The sequence below is a fragment of the Cordyceps javanica genome, chromosome 7 (genome assembly GCF_051103115.1).
Source record: "Cordyceps javanica chromosome 7, complete sequence".
NCBI lineage: Eukaryota > Fungi > Ascomycota > Sordariomycetes > Hypocreales > Cordycipitaceae > Cordyceps > Cordyceps javanica.
This window is the reverse complement of record NC_139301.1, coordinates 591394-617866: the sequence shown is the minus strand read 5'-3', so window position 1 is coordinate 617866 and position 26473 is coordinate 591394. Positions and strand designations below refer to the sequence as shown.

General features: G+C 53.5%; 6 protein-coding genes across 6 annotated transcripts; 3 read left to right on the top strand and 3 right to left on the bottom strand.

Moving 5' to 3' along the window:
- Window positions 1-1781: 1781 nt before the first annotated feature.
- V2A60_009710 (uncharacterized protein) lies at window positions 1782-2750 on the top strand (the record flags this gene model as incomplete). Its single annotated transcript, XM_083260974.1, has 1 exon — window positions 1782-2750. The coding sequence occupies one exon, from the start codon at window positions 1782-1784 to the stop codon at window positions 2748-2750; it is 969 nt and encodes a 322-aa protein (XP_083117100.1).
- A 768-nt stretch (window positions 2751-3518) lies between these two features.
- Window positions 3519-4591, bottom strand: V2A60_009709 (uncharacterized protein; the record flags this gene model as incomplete). The annotated part of the gene is made up of 3 exons (XM_083260973.1): window positions 3519-4187; window positions 4256-4343; window positions 4407-4591. 3 exons carry the CDS (start codon window positions 4589-4591, stop codon window positions 3519-3521), a joined length of 942 nt encoding a protein of 313 aa, XP_083117099.1.
- Window positions 4592-10567: 5976 nt separating this feature from the next.
- On the top strand, window positions 10568-13424 carry V2A60_009708 (chitin synthase I; the record flags this gene model as incomplete). Its single annotated transcript, XM_083260972.1, has 3 exons — window positions 10568-10744; window positions 10808-12657; window positions 12710-13424. The coding sequence occupies 3 exons, from the start codon at window positions 10568-10570 to the stop codon at window positions 13422-13424; spliced, it is 2742 nt and encodes a 913-aa protein (XP_083117098.1).
- Window positions 13425-14317: 893 nt separating this feature from the next.
- V2A60_009707 (Pro-kumamolisin, activation domain-containing protein) lies at window positions 14318-16479 on the bottom strand (the record flags this gene model as incomplete). Its single annotated transcript, XM_083260971.1, has 5 exons — window positions 14318-14486; window positions 14598-14723; window positions 14802-15359; window positions 15466-15698; window positions 15772-16479. 5 exons carry the CDS (start codon window positions 16477-16479, stop codon window positions 14318-14320), a joined length of 1794 nt encoding a protein of 597 aa, XP_083117097.1.
- Window positions 16480-19016: 2537 nt separating this feature from the next.
- V2A60_009706 (Translin) lies at window positions 19017-19972 on the top strand (the record flags this gene model as incomplete). The annotated part of the gene is made up of 3 exons (XM_083260970.1): window positions 19017-19188; window positions 19295-19391; window positions 19480-19972. 3 exons carry the CDS (start codon window positions 19017-19019, stop codon window positions 19970-19972), a joined length of 762 nt encoding a protein of 253 aa, XP_083117096.1.
- Window positions 19973-20363: 391 nt separating this feature from the next.
- V2A60_009705 (zinc finger CCCH domain-containing protein) lies at window positions 20364-24479 on the bottom strand (the record flags this gene model as incomplete). Its single annotated transcript, XM_083260969.1, has 1 exon — window positions 20364-24479. The coding sequence occupies one exon, from the start codon at window positions 24477-24479 to the stop codon at window positions 20364-20366; it is 4116 nt and encodes a 1371-aa protein (XP_083117095.1).
- Window positions 24480-26473: the final 1994 nt, after the last annotated feature.

Genomic DNA, 26473 nt, shown 5'->3' with positions numbered 1-26473 from the left:
CGCGGATTTTATATATAGGATCTGAGTTTCCATGAGAGTCATGATATGGATACAGACGTGCGTCTGATCAGCCAGCAGACGAGGTCGCCGCGGGGGGGGGGGCCCCCCCCCCCCTCTCCTCAAACGCACCCCTGAAGAACTGCTTTATCCCTAATTTCGATTTTGTCATGTGCCGTTTGAAACAAAAGGCGATTGCTCCCCCATCGTACAACGGATCATGCAATGCAAGGTACCGCCGCCACTGTATGCGCCACGCCACCTTCCTATGGGGTGAGCTCCTCGCTGCGGAATCATTGACGCAGGCGGCGACCAACCTTGCGGCCCATCAGAGGATGCCTCGCTGACAGAGGCCTCGGTTCCGACAGCATCCAGAGAGTCAGGCAGCATTCGAGTCCAAGCTCCAGTACGACGAGACCCGGTATCGTGCTTCTACTCGGTGCTTACGATTCAAAAGACTCGATGGAGTGACTGTGCTGTGTGCGAGGCCCGTTTGTGCGTTCTGGCGGGTCATCTGGCAGAAAATTCCGTAGAATGACCCTCACTTGCAGCGTCGCTCAAAGAAAAGAGAGCCCACAACGAAGTTCATTGCAAAAATGGTTGTGGGCCTACTGACCGGTCTTGTTGAAGTTGTATTTGAGACAGCAAGATCTCTGCGGAGCCTAATAACCGGATATATATGGGAGAGGAACCAATTTCGACGCTGCCATGTATTGCATCAATCGACGTACGCGTGCAAGATTTCTACTTACTGGTACTACAACAGTTACAAATAAACTAGAAACCCATGAACGTGACTCGGTGCGAGCTGGCTGAGTGGTCCGCCAAACAACCGCAAACCGGCCATCCAAACAGCCAGCGGACCAACAAGATCTGGCAAGCGTTGACTGCTTGGTAGTCATTGTCTGTTGAGTTGAGCGGCGAGGCCACCACTTCCCGCGCGCCCCTGTTGTTAATGACTTGCCGACAGACCGGCACCGCCTGTCATTGTGTCCTGCAGCCTGCGATGACGTGTCAAAGCCATGAATTCTTGCTTCTGCCGTCAAGGGAAATCTACTTACTGGGTGCAGTACAGTAGAGCTACTCAGTCTTTTACACATGTTCCTGGCCAAGTACTTGGCTGTTCCTGGCCGTGGATGCCCGTGTTGGACCGTCCCTTGTAAGTAAGTGGCCCACATAGAGGCAAGGATGTGCAAGCAAAAAGTACTGAGTACGTATTATTAGTATGCTGGAAACGGGCGTGAGCCCGAATAAGCTGGGGGAGGGCATTTCGGCAGACATTGGCCTCCACAAGCTTGAATGCCCATGAAACGCCTGGTTATCCTTGTCGCGTAGACGATCGCCAGGTACCCTCGCCTTGCGATTCTCAGCTACTGACTCAATTCTGCTCGCTCAGTGGACGGTGGTTGACAGAGAGAGCGTACCTGACTCATCAAGGGCCAAAATCATTGAATATGCTGGACCGCATACTATTACTTTGAGCTGCATGAAAGCGACATGGTTCAACTTCTCATGTGAATGAATCCATGGTGACGAATCGAATATTCGCTGGCACTGAATCATTCGAGGAAACATGGCATCATTGCATGAGCTCTAGCAGGCTCAAGAGCTCACTTGGTATTTGTTCTATTTTTTTTTCTTATATATAGCTCTGCAATCAGCACCCAGATTTGATCGTTCAACAGCTTCATTCCAGTGCCATCAACGGACTATCCCTTTTCATACATTTGACCTATATTCGCACCCCGGCTCTCCAATCAACTCAAGCTCCTCGATTTACTATCATGTTGGCGTTATCTTTGCTACTTGGGGCTGCCACGGGCGTCTACGCCTATGGAGGCAGCAACGTGACCTCCGTCCAGATTGGTGAGGGCCAATTTTTCTGTACAAATGACTGTACTTATAATGGTGCCTACTTTACTCCCGGCGGCTCCTATTGCCGTCTGCAGGATGTCCTCGCCTTGGAGGGTGGTTCCCGTTCCGACCAAGTTCGATTCACTTGTCCGGGATTAGGACTATCATCCGGCGAGACTGAGCGGCCGCTCCGGGAGGGAGAATCACCGCAACAGTGCGAGATTGTCGCCGAGAACGCATGCCTTGAAAACAGATTTAGCGATGATGATTCGGAACACAAGTCAGCTGCTCAGTGGCCGGTTATCGCGGAGGAGCTCCAACAAGCTACACAGAATGGGCAGGGCAACAGCCCTCAGAAGAATGGGCAGGGCAGTCCTCAGGAGAATTGGCAGGGCAGCAGTCCTCAGGAGAATGGGCAGGGCAGCAGTCCTCAGGAGAATGGACAGGACAGTCCCCAGGAGAATGGACAGGATTGTCCCCAGGAGAATGGACAGAGCACTTCCGAGGAGAAGGATCAAATATGTGACGATAAACGCTGGAAAGTTTTCGAGAAGTGCATGGATGATAAGTTTGCTCAGTACCCTGAGTGTTGGAATAAAGCCGTGGAAGCTAAAAAGGAATGCCTGGGGTCAGGTATTGCAGAGACGCCCCCCCAAGCTACACAGAATGGACAGGGCAACAGCCCTCAGGAGAATGGACAGGGCAGCAGTCCTGAGGAGAATGGACAGGGCAGCAGTCCTCAGGAGAATGAACAGGGCCCGTCTCTGAATGGTAAATGTATTGAAGAAGGCCAGGAAAAAGCTATAAAGTGCGAAAATGAGGGTACGGCCGTTGCCGAGTGCGAAGAGCAAGCCGTACAGTTTATCTTGAAGTGCCAAGAGCAAGGTCAATTTAAATGAAACCCGCAAAGAGCCTTGGGCAGCAGACTCGGAGTACACCATGTTCACCTCGAGATGTACATGTTCGCGATCGAGCACTCGGGCCACACTGTATCTACCGATGCCTTTTTTGACAAGTCAATGAAGAATGCTACCGTAATTCAGCATTACGATAGTCATGTTAGCAACCTCTTTCCATAGCATCACCACGGAGAAATGACCGCCATATTTCAGCTCAGGACTGATCGTCGAAATACAACTTGATGTCTTGCTCGCTCGCTACTGAAATTGACGTGTTGAAACGTGAAACATTAATTGCATGCTCCACTCTACAACTACTAGAAAGTGTTGCTCTACACTGACGATATAGATTACGATGGAGCAACGGCCCTACATCTCTCATATGCGCCACCAAGTTTCTGAACACCAATTGATGCTTACTTCTTTGCATCGTGACCATTTACTGCCTCTATGCCCTCTCATGGCTAATGCTGTCGACGATATCTAGCATGTGAAACCGGAGTGAGTCAAGTGAGGTGCCTAGCTCGAGCAACACTGACAAAGAAGAGCAAAAGCGGCACCAACCCTGGCTACCGAACCGAACCGAAAGCTGCATGCATAATCACCACTCTTTGTCATGATTGATGTCACTGTGGGTGTTTTTTTTCTTCTTTTTTTTGCTTCAATTTTCGAATTCTGTTCTCGAGTGCGTGGATCCTTCCACACAAACGTTACTACATGCAACGTCACGTCATTACACGCGCATATATATATATATATATATATAAACTACCAGGTCATGGTGCATCTAGAATGCTTCTGCTGGCGACCAGACGTGTCGATAACCTCAACGCCCGACCGAAGGCTGACGTCCGGCGCGGCACCGCGGCGCTTGCCGCCGCCGCCGATAGGGACCGGCTTGCTGGCGGGCATGCGGTGCGTGCACTGCCTGTTGTGGCCCGGGATGAGGATGGAGTTGCCCTCGCCGGCCTCGCGCGCCTCGGCCTCGACGAGGTGCAGCTGGTGGACGATGCCGGCCCAGCCGGGCTCGACGCCCGGGTAGCCGCCGGGGACGTTGACGTCGTGGACGGCGACGACGGTGTTCTGGGCAACGTCCTCGATCGCGTTGCTTGCGCTGTACGGGTCCGGCACGTGCGAGTCCTGGTCGTACTCGCGCCACCAGCGGTCCGAGTTGGACAGCGACCGGTCCGGGTACGCGCCGCTCAGGTCCAGCGAGTGGCCCGTCTCGTGCGCAATGACCGTCATCATATGCTCGCCGGCCGCGAAAAAGGTCACGGTGCCGTCCCACTCGTACGCGTGGCGGCCCTTGTCCGGCAGGTCGATGACGTGACGCACCCACTGGCGCATCTGGATCGGGAGCTTGCCAAACTGGCGCGCCATGGTGTCGATGGAGGCGTTGGAGTTGCGGTGGTGGCAAAAGACCCAGGGGTCGCCGCACTGTGGGAAGAGGGAGAAACTCGTGTAAGTCGTTGCGTGTGTAGTGGGGGGGTGTCTTCGCGGCTTACATCTGCGTACTTGACATCAAAGGTCTGGATGTCGGCAGGGTTAAAGTGAGTACCGGGATCTACACCGCCGGTAACAATCTTTTTGCACCTGAGGCAGTCGTGTTGGTTTATAACATAATCAAGTACAGCAGAGTGCTGGTCGACGACTCACTGCTCGGGAATGTAGCCATTGTTCCACTCATGGAGGGTGTAGCTAGTCTCGGGAAGATATTCTTCCAGGCCAGCCTCGAGGTAGTCCAGGTTTGGGTGCACGGGAGGCTTGTTGAGCTTGTCGCCGGGGTTGGGGTGGGCAGAGGCCACAGCGGCGGAGAGTAGGGCGACGGCAGTGAGACGCATATCCAAGAGTCTCAATGTTCCTTATCGGGGGGATGTTGACATGGGGCTCGGTAAGCTTGTGTGAATCGACCTTGATGGCCGGGAGGCATGTGTTTATATATTGAGATGTGGCGGCTGCTTTCCCTTCATCGTTCTAGTTCAACTTACATGAGAGCCCTTGGTCCAAACTCGCCAGCATCGGTTGCCACATTATGCTTACGGTCGACATGCCGGCTCTTGCAGCCTACCAACCCACCACAGAATGGTCGCGTTGATCAAAACGCGACCTTGCAGCCACTAAAACAATGAGCCGAGCAGTCTGTCAAGGAGGAACGGGTGCCTTCCTGACTGGGATTCAGCCCAGGCCCCAAATATAAAGTGCCATAGTAAGCAGACGGCATGCAGTTCCAAACCCGCCACAATAAGCTAAGCCAGGGCAGTGCATATCATGCAATCCCTGGGATCAAGACTAATTCGTTCAAATTTTCCAATATTAGAACACAGTCCTAGGCTCGCGGCTCTCACTCACATACTGACTGGGATAGCAATCGCCTATCCGATCGTGGGGGGCTTGGCAAAGTATTCGCCGTCGACCATGTCGGCGGTGAAGACGTCCAAGTGGAAGACCGGGACTGAACACTGCACTAATATTCCATCCTTCCGATGCTACGTTGTGTAAATAGTCTGGGCCAGCACGCGGAGCCAACTCTGGAGCTTTCTGTTCAAAATAGGCACTCGCCGTAATGTGGACACGCTATTGGAAACCCTTGGCCCTGGTCTCTTGGTGACCACCTGTGTTAGCGCCACGCTGTGTGCCTGACAATCCTATATTAAACCGCAGTTAGTATCGACAATAGATGTAGTTATAGCGAAGAGGATTGAGTGTTCGAATGGGATATTTCGCTTGCCTTTGGCAAAAAGACATGGAGACAGTATCGAGTAGTCACGCCCGTTGCTCACGCCGCCGTCGCGAAGCCGCCCAATGCCGGACCAAGTCTGGTGGTAATAATGCAAAAAGTCAGCCTTGGCATCCGCTGTTTCAAAAACTCCCCCACATTCTATTTTGTTCCCGGCGTGCCTTTTTGTGGAACTGTTCCCGGAACTCTCTTTCCTTTTCCAACTACGGAGTAGAGCTGTCAGATTTTGGTCCCATGTCTACTTAGTAGGAGGCCCCAAAACTGGGTGCGCAACCGCCCAACAGGCAATATCGACTTCAATCCTTCGAATCCCACACGGCAGAGAGAACTACTTTTAGTAGCGGCGGCGCTTCGCCGCGCACCAATGCCGCTGCAACAAAGTCCGCCGAGTCCCAGCGACTGAAATGGCAAAGGCCCGAATGCGGCACTTCCGTCAGTCACCCCATCTCGCTCGACAGGTCATTTTTTTTCTTCGGCTTCTCTGCACTGCGTCATAATGCCAAGACGGTGGATCGAAGCATCTCCAGAGATCTCGTAGGGCAAAAAGCTGGACAAGTAGTAGCGGTAAACCAGGCTGCAAATATTGTGTAGACGTAGAATATTGCGGACTTTGCCAGGCCCGGTGGTACGGAACAGCTGTTCAGCATGCGTCTCGCTCTTTGCGACGCCGATATTGCCACACAGTTGCAGTAGCAACGATAAAAAGGTGAAGAATTGCCAATGATGGGAGTTTGTCATCATTCAAACTGGATGTTTTCGCTTTTCGAGGTGCGGGGTGGCTAACAGGCTTAATCTTCCGACACTACGATCACCATCCCGTTGACACTCCACGCGAAACGGACTTGTAGCAAGTCGGCGAGGAGAGTTCTTGTCTTCTAGTACGAATTGGGCGTTCTGAGAAAACGTGCATGAACTTTTGAGACATCATGCGGAAGTCATCTAGGAGCTGGCCCTCAGCTTCGCCCGCTATTTAGATAATTGACGGTGATGCTGTTTCGCCTTGTTGATTTGGTTATGTCCGATGCAAAGTTTAAAGTGCAAAGTAGAGCCTAGAGTGGCATCAAACTACACTCTGAAAACACCCCAGAGCGAATCGAGTACTCTAGGTTCTTTGAAGTCTCGATTGCTGCAAATTTGACTTGGTAGACATGGAGCAACGCGCGTGCATCTCGAATGAGTTGCTGATAAAGTTCCAGGCCTCGGCTCTATTGGGACAAGTCAGTGACCAAAGGTAGATTCATGGGGTTTGTGGCCAGAGTTTGACGCAGATTCGAGGCCAACCTTTTATTTGGCGCCACTTATCCAACGCTCAGGGTCGAGCTGCTATAACATCACCAGAAGCACACACATATCTGGGACCAACACAACGCATTTCGATGACTGGCACTCCTGTAAACTGCATAATTTCGGTGACCACGCAAGTATTGAACCCTCTGGCACATACTTCATCAAGGGTGTCGCGTGCTCCGAAGAGAAGCGCTCTCCATCCACCACAACGAACAGCAGATGGCTACGGCCAGTGTAGGCATCGATGGGCGGGTGACGTGGATGCAGAGCAAAACCAGAGATTCGCGGCCCATGGAGGCCTGACGAAGTTTGGCTGTATGACAAGTGGTCTGTGAGGGTATGGAGCGTTGTGTTGGGATGTCTTGAATCCTCCATTGAGTTTGGAGTTGTTGGCAATGGGGATGCGTGGAAGCATGGAACCGGTAATGTCCTTGTTCACACGCCATCCTGCTGTCTCGATTCGAACTTTACTCGTGTCATTAACTAAAGAGCGGTTAACATTTCTGCATTTTACTCTGCATACCCTCCGAGTGAACGCGGTGTATCAATACCATTTTCTTGAGGCATGTCATAAATAGACCAAGTTGGTGGAGGTGACTATGTGCTTTCACACGACAGTTTACTGGGAGACGTTGTCCCAATAGAAGACCGCATTTAGGATCCATGGGCTGGAGCGCAATGCATAGCCTGTGCAAATTGAGCATGCGGCCTCACTTGCTCTCTCGGCACCAGCAGCTTCTTGAACACTTTGTTAATCCCCAACACAAATTGTCACTTGAAATGACCTCAACAAAAAGACTGGTCGCATAATACCCCTTGTCTGTCTGGACGACATCCTGCAAGAAGACCACTCTAGCAGCTTCGGGAAAGTGGTGTTCACTGAGGAGCAATGGGTCGCTGACCTAGAATAGGTTGCTTTCAGCCCTTTCATGAGAAGCTGCCTCATGGTAGCGAGCAAGCTTAATGGTCCTTGGCACATCTTCGCTGAATGGTCGGTCTCCACGAAATTCTCAACGGCTCAGCGGTCCTTGAAACTGCCGCAGTTCAATGATACCCCCTAGCTCATGTGGCCCCCGGTAATGACCGAAAAGGCGAGTGTGTCATCAATGTCGTCTTCGTCTTTGAGGAGCGACTCGATTGTATATTGGTGAAGCTCGCGTTTAGAGCCCAGCCATAGCAAAGCCTCAAATCGAGATACAATTTTGAATATCGCAATGTTCTCGTGCCTCGCCTGTTTGGTCCTAATTCTCCAATCAAATCTCTTGATCTTACTATCTGTTCTTAGCCGCTGAGACGAGACATTCTCGATCACGACGAGCTACGCAAACTGCTGCAACGTTGCGCACACGATGCATTCGGCAATGGCGACTTGGAATATTGAGCAAGATGTGGTGATACATTGCCCGTATACAGTCCATCATCCACAGTCCATTGCTTTTTTGTCGCCTTGGCCGCCCGTCGTCCCAATATAGCTAGTTGACGTTGATTCAGGGGATAATTCTTCCTTGTGCCTGTACAAGCTCCGCCGCGAGCCAGCAATTGCCCACCAGGCGCCGTCGCTGCCGCAAAAATGTGATGGAGCTTCTAACATCCTCTCTCAAAACGCCGACATGGTTCGCCGCGAAATCGAAGACGGGGGTCATTTTCACTTGCCAGGCCCATCTGGGGCCTAGAACAGCTAATCGTGTATGTTGCAAGTCTTGTAGTGCGGCAGACGGAGGCGTGTTGGGTAGCTGTAAACCGTCCATCCTCAATCAAATTGTTGACGACATGGCTTGTGACGGGCTAGATAGGGTGCGCCCGATGTCGCCAGTTAGCCACTTGCCTGCACATACTCTTTCCTTGACCTCATATCTCTGCATCCAAACGAGATGTAGTCTACGGATTGGCCACCGTGACCGCACGACAGCTGAGTGAGGTACTGTTTGAAGTGACAGTGATCTATTCGTCAGCATCTATGACGACGTTGAATAAGCATCTACTTGATGCAAAGACATCGAGCACTGACAATCAACAATTTTAAACTTGCAGGCGTCAGTCTGATGTATATTAGGCCGATGTTCAGGTTTTCACGGTAAACGGGCAATACATCTGGCCTTCGGGCTGAATTTGTGCAGATCTACGGGGCACAGGGTCCCTTTTCTGTACGGAGTAATTGACGCGTATTCATCACTCAGTAAGTAAGTACTGGACATGTTTGCGCGTCGCTGGTTGGCTGCAATGGCGCGCCACCACTAGCCATGTCAGACCAGGATCTACTGTAGACCAGGAGGGTAAAAGCCCGTGGGTGCTTCACAGGGCGTGGCGAGGTTGACACAGGACAAAGAGGCTGAGCCCCTGAAATCTTGCGTTGTACAGTATACTATTTGACTATTAGGTTGGAACCAGGGGGGTAGAGTGGGCTCACGGGGTGAATGGGGGTAGCGAGTTGCGAGCCACTTTGGTCTTTGCTAACTAGCCAACCAGCCAACGTGCCATTGACCAGGCTAGCGGCAACCGGGCGAGATTGATGACGACGTCATCGGGTGAATTGCGAGCTAGTCCAGCAGGTGAGCGTCAAGTGATTCAAGTGATCCAAGTGATGAGGCGCAGACAGAAAGACGACGGGAGGGATTGACGCAGCGACAAGACACGAGTCAAATACTCCGTACATCAGACGATGCTTGGAAGCGACGAGACAGCTTGATACAAGCAAGAGAGATGCAAGACGGCCTTTGTCGAATTGTGAAACGAGACGCACGGCAGGGGAGGCTGGCGGAGGCCGGGTGGAGGCTGGCGGCTCAGGGACCTCAAACCCCTAAAAAGGGGGTTGAGGGGGCAATCAATGGAGTGGCCCTTTCGACCTTTGTAAAAGTCCTTTTGAGTGGGCTTCTTGGTTTGTTCCGCCCAGTACTGTAGCAGCATGCCGCTCTGACTGGTAGAGTTCGTCAGCCTGTGGAATGTAATCCGTACCAGTAGGTTATTAACCTATCAGCCTATGCAAGAGCGTACCTTAGTCGCCATCTCCACCGGCAGAGGGAATCAGCCGGCAACGACCGGGCGACTAAGAATAGCAACGGGCGGTGCAGCAGGAAAAAAGGCAGACAGACGCCGCAACGCCGTCATCAAGGCGACACGAGTGGCGAGCCAAGCGATGCGTGTGTTGGAGGGGGAGGGGGGGTTGCCATCATGGCTGTTGTTCGAGCAGCGTCTGGGATATTTTTTTTTTGCGAATTCCTTCCATCCAAGAGAAGAGTGCCTTGACCGTTACCAATATAAGCATATCACAGAAAGACGTCGCAGACTTTGGGAAGAAAGGATATTGATTCATTAATTCATCATTCATTCTTCCGTCTTATTTCAGAGCCACCCGGATACCCTCTCGCTGAAACCCGCTAGTAACATCACGTGAGGCTGTAACAACGGCTACCACTGACCAGTAAGAGGTAGCTGCACGTTGTACAACGACGGCCAGGTACATGCCAGCCAGCCAGCTCCAAGTATCTGCCTATCAGTACCTACCTACTTCTGAGTAAGGTGATCCCTACTTAGGTGGCCAGCAATCTCCAGAAGTCGGGTCTTGCTCCATCCAGCCACCACCACAAATTGTCATTGCCTGCTCTCTGATATTCTTTCTACAAAACTCAGACTCTCTGCGTCCTGGCGATTTGATGCGAGCAGGGTGCTGATCTCCGTCGAGAACAAAGGAAAGAGAATACAAAAGGAACTCTACATATCCAGCCTACATTCGCTATTCCCAGGAAACAAACAGACACATCCCGTATCCTGACGGCGCAGCGCACATACGGTCCCAATGGATCCTCGTCGCGCTCAACCTCCGCGCAGGACGCCTTCTCCCAGTCACCCCCTGCACCAGGGATACCAACTCGACGACCAGCCTTATGGCCACCAGCAGTATAATCTCGGCCCTCCTGGCGGCGACCCTCAGCGTTTTGGTACGCCCTCCGACCAGCTGAATATTCATGCTGCCGTAAGTCGCCCGTTCGCGCAACGAGCTGCCGCAATACATGACACTAAATAAGCACTCACCTAGCAATCGGTCGATACCCTCGGACAGTACGACCAGAGCCACCCTGGCAGCCATCCCAGCAGTCGTCTCGGCCAGCGCTACGACGATTACAGTGTGAACCCAGAGGCACATCACGACCAGTACTACAACTCGCCCTACGAGCCAGCTCTTCACGATGGCGGCTACGATCAGGGCTACGACCAGTCTGGATACAACCACCAGGGTTATGAGCAGAACGACTACTCCGAAATTGGCCAGCAAGGCTTTCAGCAAGATCAGCGCCTCTTGCAGGACGACCAGTCGCAGCAGCATCCTGCCACGCAGCCCCCTCTCGCCGGCGGCCCCGCCATCAAGAGATGGAAAACAGTAAAGCAGGTTCTTCTCTACCGTGGCAACCTGGTTCTCGATTGCCCGGTACCGCCCATTCTCCTCCAGCAGAACCCCCACGGCGAGCGCGACGAGTTTACTCACATGCGATACACTGCCGCCACCTGTGACCCCTCCGATTTCTACAATGAAAACTTCACGCTTCGCCAAAAGCTCTTCAGCAAACCCCGCCATACCGAGCTCTTCATCGTCGTCACCATGTACAACGAAGACGACGTGCTCTTTGCCCGCACCATGATTGGTGTCTTCAAAAATATCGAGTTCATGTGCAACCGCCCTAACAGCAAGACGTGGGGCAAGGACGCCTGGAAAAAGATTGTCGTCTGCGTCGTCTCTGACGGCCGAGCCAAGATCAACCCCCGCACCAAGGCAGTCCTGTCTGGTCTTGGTGTGTACCAGGAGGGTATCGCCAAGCAGCAGGTCAACGGTAAAGATGTCACGGCTCACATTTACGAGTATACTACGCAAACCCACATCACCCTCAAGAATGACGTTGTTGGTCTCGTCCACCGACGTCAGCCCGTGCAGATGCTCTTCTGCTTGAAGGAGAAGAACCAAAAGAAGATCAACTCCCACCGTTGGTTCTTCCAGGCTTTCGGACGCGTTCTCGACCCCAATATTTGCGTCCTGATCGACGCCGGTACACGCCCCGGCCACAACTCCATCTACCACCTCTGGAAGGCCTTTGATCTCGAGCCCATGTGCGGCGGCGCGTGTGGCGAAATCAAGGCCATGTTGGGACGCGGTGGCAAGAATCTGCTCAACCCTCTGGTTGCTACGCAGAATTTCGAGTACAAGATGAGCAACATTCTTGACAAACCTCTCGAGTCCGCCTTTGGCTTCATCTCCGTCTTGCCCGGTGCGTTTTCCGCCTATCGCTACATCGCCCTCCAAAACGACAAGAACGGCCAAGGTCCCCTCGAAAAGTACTTTCTTGGCGAAACGCTCCATGGTGGTAGCAGCGCTGGTCTGTTTGAGTCCAACATGTATCTTGCCGAGGATCGCATTCTCTGCTTCGAGCTTGTCACCAAGCGCAAATGCCACTGGATTCTACAGTACGTCAAGTCGGCGACTGGTGAGACCGATGTGCCTGATACCGTCACCGAACTGGTCTTGCAACGTCGTCGCTGGCTCAACGGTTCCTTCTTCGCCGCCATCTACGCCATTGCTCATTTTTACGAATTCTTCCGCTCCGACCACTCTATGCTGCGCAAGATGGCCTTCTTCATCGAGTTCGTCTTCAACACTATCAACATGATCTTTGCGTGGTTTGCTATTGGCAACTTCTTCCTGGTCTTCAGAATCCTCACGTCTAGTCTGAGTGCCAAAGACTTGCTTGGTAGGACCGGTCAGATTCTCAGCATCGTTTTTACATGGTTGTATGGCGTGTCGCTGATGACCTGTTTCGTCCTATCCATGGGCAATCGTCCTGCTGGCTCCGGGAGGCTTTATGCCATGATGGTCTGGTTCTGGGCCATTCTCATGATGTGAGTTGCACTCTGCTACACAATCTTGAACTTTTTACTAATTCCACTGCAGCTACCTCATGTTTGCCGCCATCTTCATCTCGGTCAATGCTATCATTACAGATCTGAACAAACACAACTTCTCCATTGACCAGCTCTTTACGAATCAAGTCTTTGCCACGCTCATCGTCTCAGTCATGTCAACTTTTGGAATCTGGCTCATCGCTTCCATCATCATGTTCGACCCCTGGCACATGTTCACCTCGTTCATCCAGTACATGCTTCTGACGCCGACCTACACCAATGTGCTGAACGTCTACGCCTTTTGCAATACACACGATGTCTCGTGGGGTACCAAAGGCGACGACAAAGTGGAGAAGCTGCCCTCAGTCAACACCAAGGACGGCGCCGGTAAGACAGACCTGCCTGACGAAGGCGATCTCAACGCCCAGTACCAGCGCGAGGTTCAGGTCTTCGCCACCAAGTTCAAAGAGGTGAAGAAGCCCCCTACAGCCGCCCAGCTGCAGGAGAAGCAGATGGACTACTACCGCGGTGTGCGTACTGGTGTCGTCCTCGTCTGGATGCTGACCAACTTTGCCGTCGCGGCTGTCGTGCTCAGCTCGGCCGGTCTCGAAGACGTCACGCCTGACACGACCCAGGAGGAGCAACGCACGAGGCGCACCACCATTTACATGGCTGTGGTGCTGTGGAGTGTCGCTGTTCTGAGCGCGTTCAAGTTTCTCGGAGCCATGTGGTTCCTCATTGTGCGCATGTTCCGAGGTGTTTGAAGTTGCTGCAGTGACGAACCCCCCTGCAGTTTTGGTGTTTTGTCTGTACTACAACACTTTCATTCTTCTTTAGTCTTTTATTTTGCGTCATGAGATGAAATCTTTTTGTTGTTTGATTAGACGGAGACTGTTGCTAGTCTGGCACTGGACGACTTCTTTTCTTTTTTCCTCTTGCCCACCACCACCCATTGACACCTTGTTTCTTTGTTTTTCATTTCTGGATTATACCCCCCTTTTGGTCATACGACTACTATTCTTCATCCATTTATCGATTGACGAGTTGGGAAAAATAAGAGAGGGATTCAGGCAGGATGATTCCTGCAGTTGGCGATATTCAGTTGGGCCGTTTTTTTTTGGCCCTCGGGGGGCGAGGAGGCCTGAAATTGGCACGCATGGTGATGATGCAACAAGTTGTGAAGCTTGTCGACCTTGAATTTTTGTTTTGTTGTTTGGCAAATCCCTTTTTTTTTCTCCCTCTTTTGCTGTTCACCCACGTAAACTAGTCTGCTATTTGTTTTGTTCACCTTTCAGGTACTCTTTTCGCATTTTGCATTTCACATTTGCTACGAGCGGACATGGCCCGCTGTGGGAGCTGGCGTTGGAGCAGCCTCGCTTGACTGTAGGTCCCATCTTCTCAACGCCTTGTCGGCGTGCTGCGGGGGGCCGACTATGATGAAGCCAAGTACAGGTAGTAATTTGAACCGAAATGAATTTTATTTGCAAAGATGCTGCTAGTGAAATGTTGCTAGCTCGTATATGTCGACCTGTCTGTGTCCATGTTTGTGCATAATAACCAAGGACGACGCCAATCCACTAACCCACCTACCTACCCTTCCATCTACCTTTTTTAACTCCAACCCCAAACAACACCCGAATGCAATCCGTTCTCAGAGTCAACATGCTCCTGCAGCCAAGCGCCGAAGACGCGAGAAGACGGGCGTTCCCAGACCCGTCGCGGCGTCCCAGCCCTCGTCGGCTGGCCACCCGGCGCCGGGTATGTACGGCGAGGGAAGGGATGCGTAGGACGTGCCGGGGCAGCCGCTCGACTTTCCCGTCGTGATGCTACACAACATCGAGTTGTCAGTCAAAGAAGAATACATGTTTTGCGAGGGGACGGGGCCTCGGCCGCGAGGGGACGTGACCGGGGGGGAGGGGGGGAGGTTGGTTACGAACTCGGTAAAGCCGCGGCGGCCAGTTGTATAGAGCCACGGGTTGAGGAACCCCATGGGCGGCTTCCCCTTTTCCGCGCGGAGGCTATTCAGAACCGCAATCATGGCGGCCAGTACTGGTGTCGAGGCGCTGCTGCAGAGTTAGCGAAGGAAACAGTTTTCCACCCGGAATTGACAACGTCGTTTTCTGTTCTTGTCATCCACCTACCTCGTTCCATCGGCGCTTTCGACTTTGAGGTGGTTGTAGATTTGATAATTGCTCGCCAGCGCCGCCACGTCCGGGATCCCTCTGCCCGCGGGGTTGTACAGCCCGCGCCACTCCTCCCCGTGGCGCGCCAGGTAGGCGTCCACGACGCCGGTCTGGTACGCGGGGCGCGCAAAGTACTCGGAGAAGCCGCCGGCGGAGAGCTCCATGGCGGTCTCCTCGGCGATGCCGCCGCCGCCCCCGGTTCCGCGGGTGCCGCCCACGGCCGTGACGTACGGGCAGCTGGCGGGGAACATGGGCAGGAAGCGCGCGGCGCCGGAGCCGTCGTTGGCCTGGCACGACTGGCCGGGGCCGGAGTCGCCCGAGGCGGCGAGCACGGAGACGCCCCGCGCGGCGAGCTGCCCGAAGACGTCGCAGACGTGCTGCGCGTATTCGCGCCGGAGAAGCTGCTCGTTGACCCCGTACGAGATGGAGATGACCGAGGGCAGGTCCGCGGCAGGAAGGGCGGCGAGGGCCGTGACGAAGTCGAGGTACGGCTCGGTGAAGCCATCCGCGGGTAGGCTGGTTCAAACCAAAGAGGGGGAATCAAATGTCAGTCGTGTGTCCTCACATTTCACATCCCCTGGGGGGGCGGGGGCAGAAACGACGGGGGGAACGGGAAACGCACTCGAGATCGGGGATAAAGTCAGAGTTCATGCCGCCGACGGAGATGAACTGCACGTCGACGTTTGGCGCGGCCAGAGCCACGGCGTACTGGATGTCGAGGTTGCCCTCGCCGCCGGGGTACTCGCCCTGCCTGTTCTCGCCGCCGTTGAGGAAGACTTCGGAAAAGTTGGCGCCGGCCCGCAGAGGGTCAATGTCTCTGAAGAAAAGATCCAGGTCTGCGTACTGCGCGGTTTGCTGTCACAAGGTTCATGTCAGCTCATCGTTGCCATATGCGATGGTACAGGAGAGGGAAGGGGGGGTAACTCACCATGTTGAAACCTATGATGCCCAGTTTCGTCTTCTTGGATGTGGGAGGGATGTTTTTCATCTGGTACTTCTCCCGCAGGCACGCGGGCGTGAGCTTCTCGACGCAGTCGTCGTCGGGGCCACCACGACTCTCCTTTTCTTCGACCTTGCCAGACTGCGCCAGCAGCGGCGGCGACAGCAGCAGGGACCGGCTCGCGTACCGCTGGCCCGGCTCCCCGTCGCGCGCCGGCCCGTCGAGATGGATGGCGCGGATATGCTTCCGCACAGCCGCGTCGGCCACCGCCGCGTACATGCCGGATAAGCGATGGCGGCCGTCCCCGTCGTCATCCCCGCGTCTTCTGACGAGCGAAGCAGACTGGCCGGCCGAGACGGTGGCGTGCAGGAGCTGCCCGTGCTGCTCGAGGTCGTCGTCGTGCAGGCCCGCCGCGTCGCGGAGCCACGACTTGACCGCCGTCAGGGCCTCGGCGCTCGGCGCGAGCAGAGCAAAGGCCTCCTCGCGGGAGACGTGCTTTCCGTAGCGGCTGTGCGCCGGGTCGGACAGCTCCCGGACGGCGCGCGGGAGCAGCGTCTCATCGCCGGGGGCGAGGCTGATGGTGAGCCGCGCCAGGGGGCGGCCCGCTCCAGCAACGGCGGGAGCGGCGTGAGCGGTGACGACCAGCACGGCGAGGCACGCACCCTGGACGATGTGAAGCAGCGACATGCTTCTCATGATTCTTTACTCTTCGTATGGCGTACGCGGCAGTGGTGAGGCATGAGAGGAATCGTGCAACAGCGGAGGGTCAATTTGCGGTGACGGGATGGGCTATATATAACCCTGGTGACGTGCAATGGACGGAAGAGAGAGAGAGAGAGAGAGAAAGCGGATGCTGGTAGTAGAACCTGTCACGAGCGTTCGTGTTGCCTACCCCTTTCGGTATCCGAGCGCCACACAGCCTTGCGAGAAAACTAATCCGTCGGCTTCTGTTTATAGAAAACTCTGCGATGCATCGCGGGGAGGAGTACGGGTAGTGTGGCTGGCAAACGGCTCTTCCGTATAAGTATTGTCCTTTCGGCACGACAACCGGAACGGATAGGGGGGGTTCAGAGAGACGACAAAGCTTTCCAGAAAGAAAAAAAAAAAGACAAGGCCATGTAGCGGTGGCCTTTGCAGGACATGTTGGTTGGTCGGCCATGTCTCTCATCTGTGTAACCTGGGCTGCGCACAAAGGATGGGAAGGATGGAAAGGCTGAAAAGGGAGGGGCGGAATGAGAGCTGGTTGGTAGACAAGAGATTGGGGGCTGTCCTGTCGGGCGATGATATTGAGAAAGCGATCATGTATCACGCACACAGTGAGCAACATCACTGTACAGGTTTTGGGGCAGAGGAGACGAGGGCGTTGGAATGACAGAGGTTATGCAGTTTCCCGGTGCAGAGCTGTCGTGCGTATCTTACTACAGACGCCTGTCGTCGACGAAAATCGTGCCCATACAGCTACTTGGGATGCCAAGCCAACAAAACGTTGGGAAACATGTTGCCAGAAATAGCCAACACAGACAGACAGACAGGCACAAAGGAGCAGCAGAGAGCTATTTCCGGTCGTATCTCCATTTTCCCACAATGTCATCCGTAATCTGTAGTCCTGTCTCACATACTGACCGTTGCCACGGCCAACTCTGAACTTTGGAGGTTCAATTTGGCCATCCCCTACTTACTGTGCCCTTTTATTACACGGGTGGGTGCATGTCTGAAAGTCTCCTATTCTCGACCCTGCAGCCCTCGTGTCTCTTTTTTTGCCCAGCTCGTGGTGAGTGCATATTTAATAAGAGAGCACCGGCCGTTATGGCCCTTGCGGTCGCCGATACTTTCGCCGTTGGGCAAGGACGGCCATGTCGAAGCCCCAAGGAGTCGCCGAGGGACCACCCAACAGCGGCAGCGGTCAAAGTGCCAGCACCGGCTTTGTTCTTGACACAGGGGTCTGTATCCGTACCTTATGGTAGCTGATCGAGGCTGACGAGTTACACTTCATCGTGTTGGGCGGTCGACCCGGGAACCAAGGCGTTTCTTTCCCCATCCTCGGAAGCTTTTCATCTTGCCAATTCATACGTCTCATTAAAACAGTATTCCTGGCTTTCAAAAATTCCTTTCTTGCATCTGGTTTCGTCCGAGCTTCTTGGCCCCTCGCAGCTGCATCAAATGCCCCCCATGTTGATGGCCCCCGGGCCAGTCGAGCGAGTCATCTTCTATTCGCACGGTACGATACAGGCTTGCCATTGCCTATGACATGGCAATCAACTGCGATTCTGAGTGTTGAATGGTATTTTCTCTCCAGTCACTTGGATCTGCTTCGTAAGCCCCTCACCTCTTAGTATTGTTCTCTTTACTCTAGGCTATTCAAGGGAGCATTCCACCAGGATAGCAATCAGGCTGTTGGAACGGGAACTAGTCTTCACTCATGATCAACCGTAAATATTGATTGAATGTGAAAGCTAGGCTAACCAATAGTGTTCGGAATGAGTTCCGCTATATTGTTTGCCTCAGCCCCCCCCCCAGCGGCTGGCTACGCCTACCTGCGTAGCCTTTCCTCGTGCCCGCCGCCCCTCCCGGCCGTCGACATGCAGGAGTCGCCTTTCTGTGCAGCAAGTCTCTGAGCTGATAATGGCAGCATGCACGACAACTCACCGGTATTGTTTCCAAGACATTTTTTGTGCCCGGCGGCGCAGCCGCGAATACAGGTCGTCAATGCGGTTTCACGCTGTCAAGAAGCGGCCTGGGTCTTTTTTTGCTCGTGCGCGCGAGAATGAGAAATGAGCCAACGTCAATTTTTTTTTCCGGAAGAGACCTTGCCCAATGGATGTGAGACTATTATGTTTGTTAAATTCTAAACAAGTCAGCAAAAAGACTAAGAGATGGGAAACAAAGCCAGGCGAATGCGGCCGTTCGTCGATGACTGTCCGAAGCAATAAATGGCCCCCGAGACGACTCTAGCAGATGCAGCGCGAGCCACTCACTCCCTTCTCACCACCAGAAATCTCTGTCACCAAACAAGAGCCGCAAACCCACCTGCATCACACAAACACCCACGCCGCTCGTCGTATACCTACCAGTAGCTACACTTGAACACACTGACCAGCCTACACTGGAATCCAACTTCAATATTACGCTAAATAAAGCACCTTCTTTTTTACGCCAAGGCCTGCCGCACACACACGCACACACCTCAAGTCATAAACGCCACAAAACTCACCTCGCCCGGCTCCCCATCAACCATGTCGCAGTCATCCCTCCTCGACCCGTCCATCTTTTCCAGCCTCGAGTCCAAGCTCGAAGAGGAAACACAGATTCGTGACGCCCTCACCCAGATTCTGCAACGCCTCGAGCGCTCCGTCGGCGCCGCCCAGGGCCTGCTCACAAAGGTGCATTCGACACCGCGCGCCAGCTGTCCGTCTCCCTCTTTCTCATTTTCAACGGCTCCCTTGATATATGCATAGATACAAACATGTATATATATATATATATCTAAATATCCTGCTAACCATTACGACAGACCCTCAATTGGTGACTCAGCTCGAGGCCGCCGTCAAGGATGAAGCCGTCATCGTAGCCGAGCTCAACGAGCTCGCCTCCAAGCACCCCTACTACAAGTTCCGTGCCCCCTCCGCCCCCGGGGGAGCCTTCCAGCCTCTCTCCCTCAGCCACGTCTCTCTCGAGGCTAACTTTGACTCTTCCCAGGTACAACTCGCGCTGGTCGCGCACCATGCAAAACGCCATCGGCACCGTCCTCTACACGGCCTGGCTCGGCGGCTTCGCCGCCCTCACCTCTTCTGCCTCTGCCTCCTCGGGCCAAGTCGTCGGCCAGCTGCTGACCCTCGAGCAGGTCGGCGCGGTCTTTGCCGTCCCCACCAACGTCAAGGACCGCGACACCTTCCACCTCACGATTGAGGAGTACCTGCTTGCCTTGACGGACCTGACGCAGGAGCTCGGCCGCCTCGCCACCAACGCCGTCACCCTCGGTGACTTTGCGCTGCCGCTGACGGTCAGCGCCTTTCTCAAGGACCTGTTTGCCGGGTTCCAGCTTCTGAACCTCAAAAACGATATTCTGCGCAAAAGGGCCGATGCTGTCAAGTACGACGTCAAGAGGGTCGAGGATGTCGTCTACGATTTGAGTCTACGCGGTCTCGTGCCTAGGCCGGGCGCCACGGATACGGAGATGAAAGCCGAGTAAGACCCGCAGCCTGTTCGACCATAGCCATGGCATTGAATGATCATGTATCATCTGTAAAAGTTGAACATCGCAAGAGATTGTGCATGCATACGACTGAAGCAAATATGTATACTACTGCGTATTAGTACTCATTCGCCCTCTCAACTATAGAACAGCAGTGTCGTTTGATTTCTCCCTCAAAGAAACACGAGGATAATAAAGTATCGGTAATGGTACATGTTTCGGTTCCGGGGCCTTTGGCATCCCATGGTACAAAATGGCAAATACAAAATAGCAACTAATAATATCAACCAGCCCAAACATTGATTCTAGCTTCGAATGCCCAAACGCCGAGATATGATGCTTCTCATCACCCTTACTCCAGTTATGATAGATGGCTGAGCGAAATAGCCTAGTCGTGTCGGAATGTGCACTGATCACCACGAGCGCACTTGCCTTGCTGCCAGAACGTGCAGGCTTTGGTGCCAATCAGAGCTTTGTTGGCTGGTTTGTGTGGTGGCAGCGTTGCTTTCTTCTTCCTGCCGTCACGGAAGGAATCGTCTCGCCCACCGTCATTGCGCCCACGCTCCCGGTCCCAGTCTCGTCCCCGTCCTCGATCTTGGTCTCGCTCATCGTCCCTATCCCAATCGCGGTCTCTATCTCCACCAGCCGCCTGGTGCTGTGATAGTTGCTGGGGCTGCTGCTGCTGCTGTGTAGCTTGTCCTTGTACCATTTGCATCATCATCTCATATGCAGCATCCCCGCCGGGTTGGTTCGATTGTTGTGGGCCTTGGTTGATGGCTGACAGGATGGACTGCAACTGGCTATCATTTATTTGCCCTTGCTGCGGCGGTGGTGGTGGCGCTGGAGGAGGTGGCGCTGTGGTCCCACCATTCATCTGCTGCAGAATGGCCATATAAGGTGCGTATTCTTGTTGTTGCGCGTATGACCAATCTTGCATCCCCTGCGTCCCAGCCTCTATTGCAGCTCTGACACGTCTCTCCTCTTCTCTGCGCTGTCTTGCAGGCGCCTCCTTGTTGTAGCCAAACCACCACTCTTTAACCTTATCTTCATACTGGAGCATCCAATCAGGCGGAGCAACGGCGGGATATGGCTTTCCCTGTAGATACTGGGCAACAGCTTCGATGACCTGGCCAGCAGCTTGGGAGGAGGGGTCCGCATATCGATGTGGCCGGGAGAGGTCTCCATGAATAGGGTTCGGGTCGCGCCAAACATTGATCTTATCTGACCGTAGCCATGCCAGGATACCCTCTTCTGCGGCGAGGCCGACAATCAAGGGAACATTACTCGCTGTTATCGAAACTGGCTGCTGGGCTAGGACTGACTGATTCGCGGATGAGGCGGAATTCCTGTTCTGAAGCCGTCCGAGAATCGCATCGAGCTTGTTCGCAGGGCTTTGCTTGGCATCGAGACGCTGCACTGCTGCAAGCAATGCTTGATCGACACCCATCTGCTGCTCGTCGGCCCAACGTCGCTGAACTTCGGTAAATCTGGGATCTTCGCTTGGCAGCTGCCCGACTTTGCCGCTGGTTGCAGGCTTTGCAGGCTCTAAAGGAGGCGATTTGGGGGTTGGTGGGATATCACCAGGGTCGGTGTAAATAGCCATGAGCTCCCGCTGCTCTCTTTCAGCGATACGCTTCTGTTCTTCGGTCGAGAATGCGACGTTACCGCCACGGGTGACAAAGTTCTTGTTTCTGATATCCGCTGACAACCCGGAGAAATCTGTCGCTACTGGACCAATCCATGGTTGATAAGGGACATCCTCGTCATCTTCGTCCTCATCCATGCCGACACGCTGCTTTAGCATCATGCCTTCGGACTTGTCGTCGGCCGCATCGCGAATCATGTTCATGCCGCGTCCTTCGTCCTCATTGTCGTCCTTTTGGAAGATCTTTATTTGCACAAGGTCATGATCCGGCCTCCATGTAACACGTAGTTTGCGACGCTCCTGTTTTCGTAGCCGTTTTGCCTTTGCCGCGGGGGTTTCTGTGTCAACCTCGGGCTCGGTTTCCTTCGTGGCAACGACAGCTGCTGCAGCTTCGCTTTTTGGTGCATTGATAGAGTCTAGAAGAGATGCAATACCAGAAAGCGCACTAGACGTTGCTGATGGCGCTGGCTTGGGTACTGGCACTTTTGCTGGCTCAGTCTTGCTATCGGAGACTTTACGGGTTGCGACTTTCGGCTTCTCATCGCCGGAAGCTGCAGGGCTACCCACGCTGACCACATTTTCAGGCTTGGTGATGGGTTTGGTAGCTGGTCGACTTTTACCGGGCAAGATAGAGCTGACAGACGGCTTAGAGACAGCTTGCGGTTGTGTTTTTGGTTGAGCAAGTTTCTTGAGCAGTGAGCCTCCTGGAAGCTCAACAACGATTTTCTTGGCGGTTCGACTGTCCGAGTCATCTTCCCGACTTCGCTTTATCGTCGTATCGGTAGCTGATTTGGCTGCAGCCTTGGCTCTACTAGCAGCCGAGGTGCCTGTGTAGCCGGTTGTCGTCTCCGGCTCACTAGCCTTCATAAACTTTTTAATCTTGGAATTTATATCCTGGATAAACTCTTTGACGTCCGCGTCACCCTTGTCGCCGAAGCGCTTGCGAACGGTTTCAAAGTTAGTTGTGTCGATAATTTTTCTTGTCATGCGGAAGAGCGAAATAAGCTCGAGAACAATTTTCGGTAGCTTGCTTGAGAAATCTGCGGATTTGATGCAAGAAATTAAAGCATTGACGAGACTCAGAATGAGTTTCTGGTGGCCACCCAGATTATCCAAGACGGCGTCGTCAGCGTGCTCAACCGTCGAGTCCAAAGCACGATAAAATGCTTCTTTTTTTGCTTCGTAGTCGGTCTTGATTGCTACAACTTCGGCCTCCGGTTTCCTGTCCTTGGTTGCTTGATCTAGCTCCTGCTTTGCCTTGTTCATTTCGCCGCGTAGCTTAATGAACAAGTCGCCAGCCTGTTGCACCCGCTGCGCAATCAGTGAGCTGGTGCGGGCAACGGATTGGTCAATATGCACCATTCCAATGGCATCCCAGCTTGCTGCCTCCACGGGATCTGTTGGCCGAGTAGCGGCGCGAATAGGCTTATTTTGGTCGCCTTCCATCTCTTTCTTGGCCTTTTTCCCCGCCTTGTTCTTGACAGCCTCGTCAGATTTCATCTGCTCTTTGAATGCGTGCGGATACTCTGTATATTTTGGCCGACGCTTGCCCATAGCTTTCATAGACGCTTCAAACTGGTCTAGGAGATCCTTTGCTTCCATGCGTCTCTCGTTCAGGCCGGCTCGGTCAGGCGCTGGGCGATACTGGCTTGTGAAATTCCCCTGAATTTCACAGGGTAGACTATAGCCCAGTTCAGGAACCATGGCCTTGCCAGACCTTGGCGGTAGCGTGACGAGGGGTGCAAGCTTATCGAAGCTCTTTGGAGCTGGCATTTTGATACTTCCATCAAAAATGAGGTGCGGTAAGCCATTAATTGACGGGTATTTGGCCTGAGCAGATTTGCTGCGTTTATTGAATTTGGAGAGCAGTTCTTGATCCTCAACAGTGGGTACAGGAGCAGGGAAGGCATCCATATCTTCAGCCTTTTTACCTTGTGCCTCTGACATTGAATCTTGTGGAGCTTCAATGCCTGAGGAGTCTGAGGTCTTGGTAGACCTTTTTCTTTTTTTGGCAGCATTACCCGTCGCATCTATGGGTGAATAAGCATTTGGAATGTACTGTACGCTTTGATGCATGGCAGTCTGCTGGATAGCAGCTGCTGGTTGTCCTTGAAATGCATGCATGCCATCTTGATACCCTTGTCTTGAGGGCTGCTGCGTATTCATGTGTTCGCCTTGTGATTGATATTGTTGCCTTTGCGCTGGATAATTCAAATGCGGATCGGTCTGGTACTGCGTCGGCTGACCCACGGGTACCTGTGTGAGTCCCGGGCTCTGGCGATACGTGCCCTGCGGCGTGACGACGCGTTGGGGCGCGACCGCTGCCGGCGAGTTTTGCGCGAACGCGCCGTACTGCTCCGGTTGTCGGTTGACCTGGTGTTGCTGCAGGTGCGATTGCGCGAATTGTTGTGGTTGTTGATGGAAAGCCGCGCTGCTTTGAGGAGCGAAGGGGTAGTTGTGCGGAGTGAACGTTTGCGCCTCATCTAACTGATTGGCATTCGCGCCAGCATTGGGTTTGGTTCCATGTGCATATAGATTTGGATGTACATTATGGAAAGCAGGGTCGATGGGTTCCTGACCCTGTTGGCCGTACTGCTGCGCCTGGAATGCAGGTTGGTTCGTGGGACTACCGTGCAACGATTGCGCCTGCAAATATGGGTTGGCAGATGCAGAAGTCGCGTCGAAGAATGCGGCCGGGTCTTGGTGTAGATGCGAAAAGTCGGTCGCCTGGCCCGGCATCTGCTGGGTCCATGCCTGGTTCGGATCGAAAGCGGCTCCTTGGTCGCCGAAGGTAAAGCTAGATTGCCATGCGTCCTGCCCGTTGCCGTCGTCTTGGCTGGGATTGGGCCACGACTGCATTTTAACCGAGGGGAGTTATTGGCGATACCAAGGACAAATCATCAGCGGATTGAACAGGGAAGTTATTACTATTAATTGGCATCAGCAGGCGACATGTTTAGCTGCAGCGCACCACGACGATGGTGTTGACAGGGCCAAGATGGACTCGACCATGGTTCTGGGGGCTGCAACAGGGAGCTGCAGGAGAGGAGAGGGTACCTAAGGTACTAAGTACTTACCCGCGTCGATTTGAGGCAAAGTTACTTGTAGCCTAGGAGGGTGTTGTGCTGCGACGACGCTATTCCAAATCGGGGTACAAGGATAAGGCAAAGCTCGTAATGGCCAACACGAAGGCGTCAACGATCTGAGAAAGGGGAAAATTAGCCTGAACAGTCTTCAAGAAAGCAACAGCGGCGTGAATGTAAAGAATGTGGGAATTGAGGCAAAGATGCAGCCGTGCTAGTCAGCCAGCAGCCCGTAGGAAACTGAGCGTGGCGCAGGCCACTGCATTTGAATGTTTGGCCCAGGCAGTAGCGGCGACGGCAAAGTGACTTGACTTGTCGAGCTTGCAATCGTATTGTGCGAGGCAATGGATGGATGAATTTAATTTTCCGTGCCAGATGCCAATTGTAGAATGATTCCTGCAGATTCCGCTCTGCTCACAGCTCACCATCATCGCACCCCGCGAACAGCTGAGCGGAACTGGAGGCCACACGCTGAGGCTTTGTGTTGCAGCAGACAGGCCAACGGCACATCAAGCAAAGGTACGAGAAGCTTCGAGATGGCAGATGAGTACAAGGTAAGAGATGTTATTGCGACACTGGTTTCCAGGTTGCCATCTGTTCACCGTTCACCGACTTTGCACATCAAGCCCACACCAAAGCTGTGAACACAGCATGGCACGCGAGCAAGCTCTGAAGCGTTCTGTTGCTATTTTAATTGGCCAACGCCTTAATCTTGCCGTGGTTATCCACAAGATGCCAGGAATCACAATATACAATCGATGAATTCGGTTTTATAACAGGCGTAACGAGCAAGCGGCTCCTGGGAAATCGGGTGCGGGTGTGGAGAGAGAATCAGTAGCCAGGAGGAGATGAAAGAGAAGCATACCCAATTGAACCTCCTATTCAGTGCAGTTTAAACAAATTAGGCGACCTGGATGGATGAAGTTGTGCACTCGATGTTGTCTCGTGATGCTTTACAGTATCCGCAGCCAGCGCAAATGACAGGCCCCGACAAACGCCGCAGCCGCAGCTTCAATACTGTAAAAGGGGAGGAGGGGGAAGGCCGGGCGCAAGGCTATATCTGGAGCGATGTTTAACTGCGATGCCCAGAGTCTCGCGGGACCTCGCGACGCTAAATTAATTGCGACCGAAGGGCAAGTTGTTGGTGTCGCGGATGATGGAGATGAGATCGCCAGAAAGCTTTGGCTGGGCAGGAAAAGTAGGAAAGGGAGATGGCGTTCTCTGCCTGAGAAATGAGGCATCTGTGTACCATGCGTCCTTTTAGAGTGGCTTGTCCTTGCTCTTTGGCAGGTAAGTACGCTACAACGTCTGCTACAGCTAGATTACAGTGCGTCTGTGGCTTGTTTGCCGTAAAATCCAGCGCCTCTCCGGACGGCCCATGTCCACTTCTTACCTACCTTCCTTAGGTAGGTACCTAAGGTACCTAGGTTACATAGGAATTTAGTAAGTAGAGGCCGGTAAACAAGGTACGGATACTACCTAGGTACTTAGGTAGTACCACCTACTAGTTCATATGCCTGACCGTTCTCTTAGTAGGTACCTACCTACCTACCTACTTACTCGTCAGAGCTTCCCACCACCACCAGCTCTGTTTCTCTCGGTTTTGGTGGGGTACAAGCTCCAACAACTTGTCCGCCTCCGAGCTGTCATCGTGGCCTCTTGCAGGACAACATCAACATACTTCGCTCCGCGCCTCGCACATGGAATTGACGGTTCTCTAATGTGGCGAGACGTTAAGTTGCCTCTCTGAATATCTGCCGCGCATACATT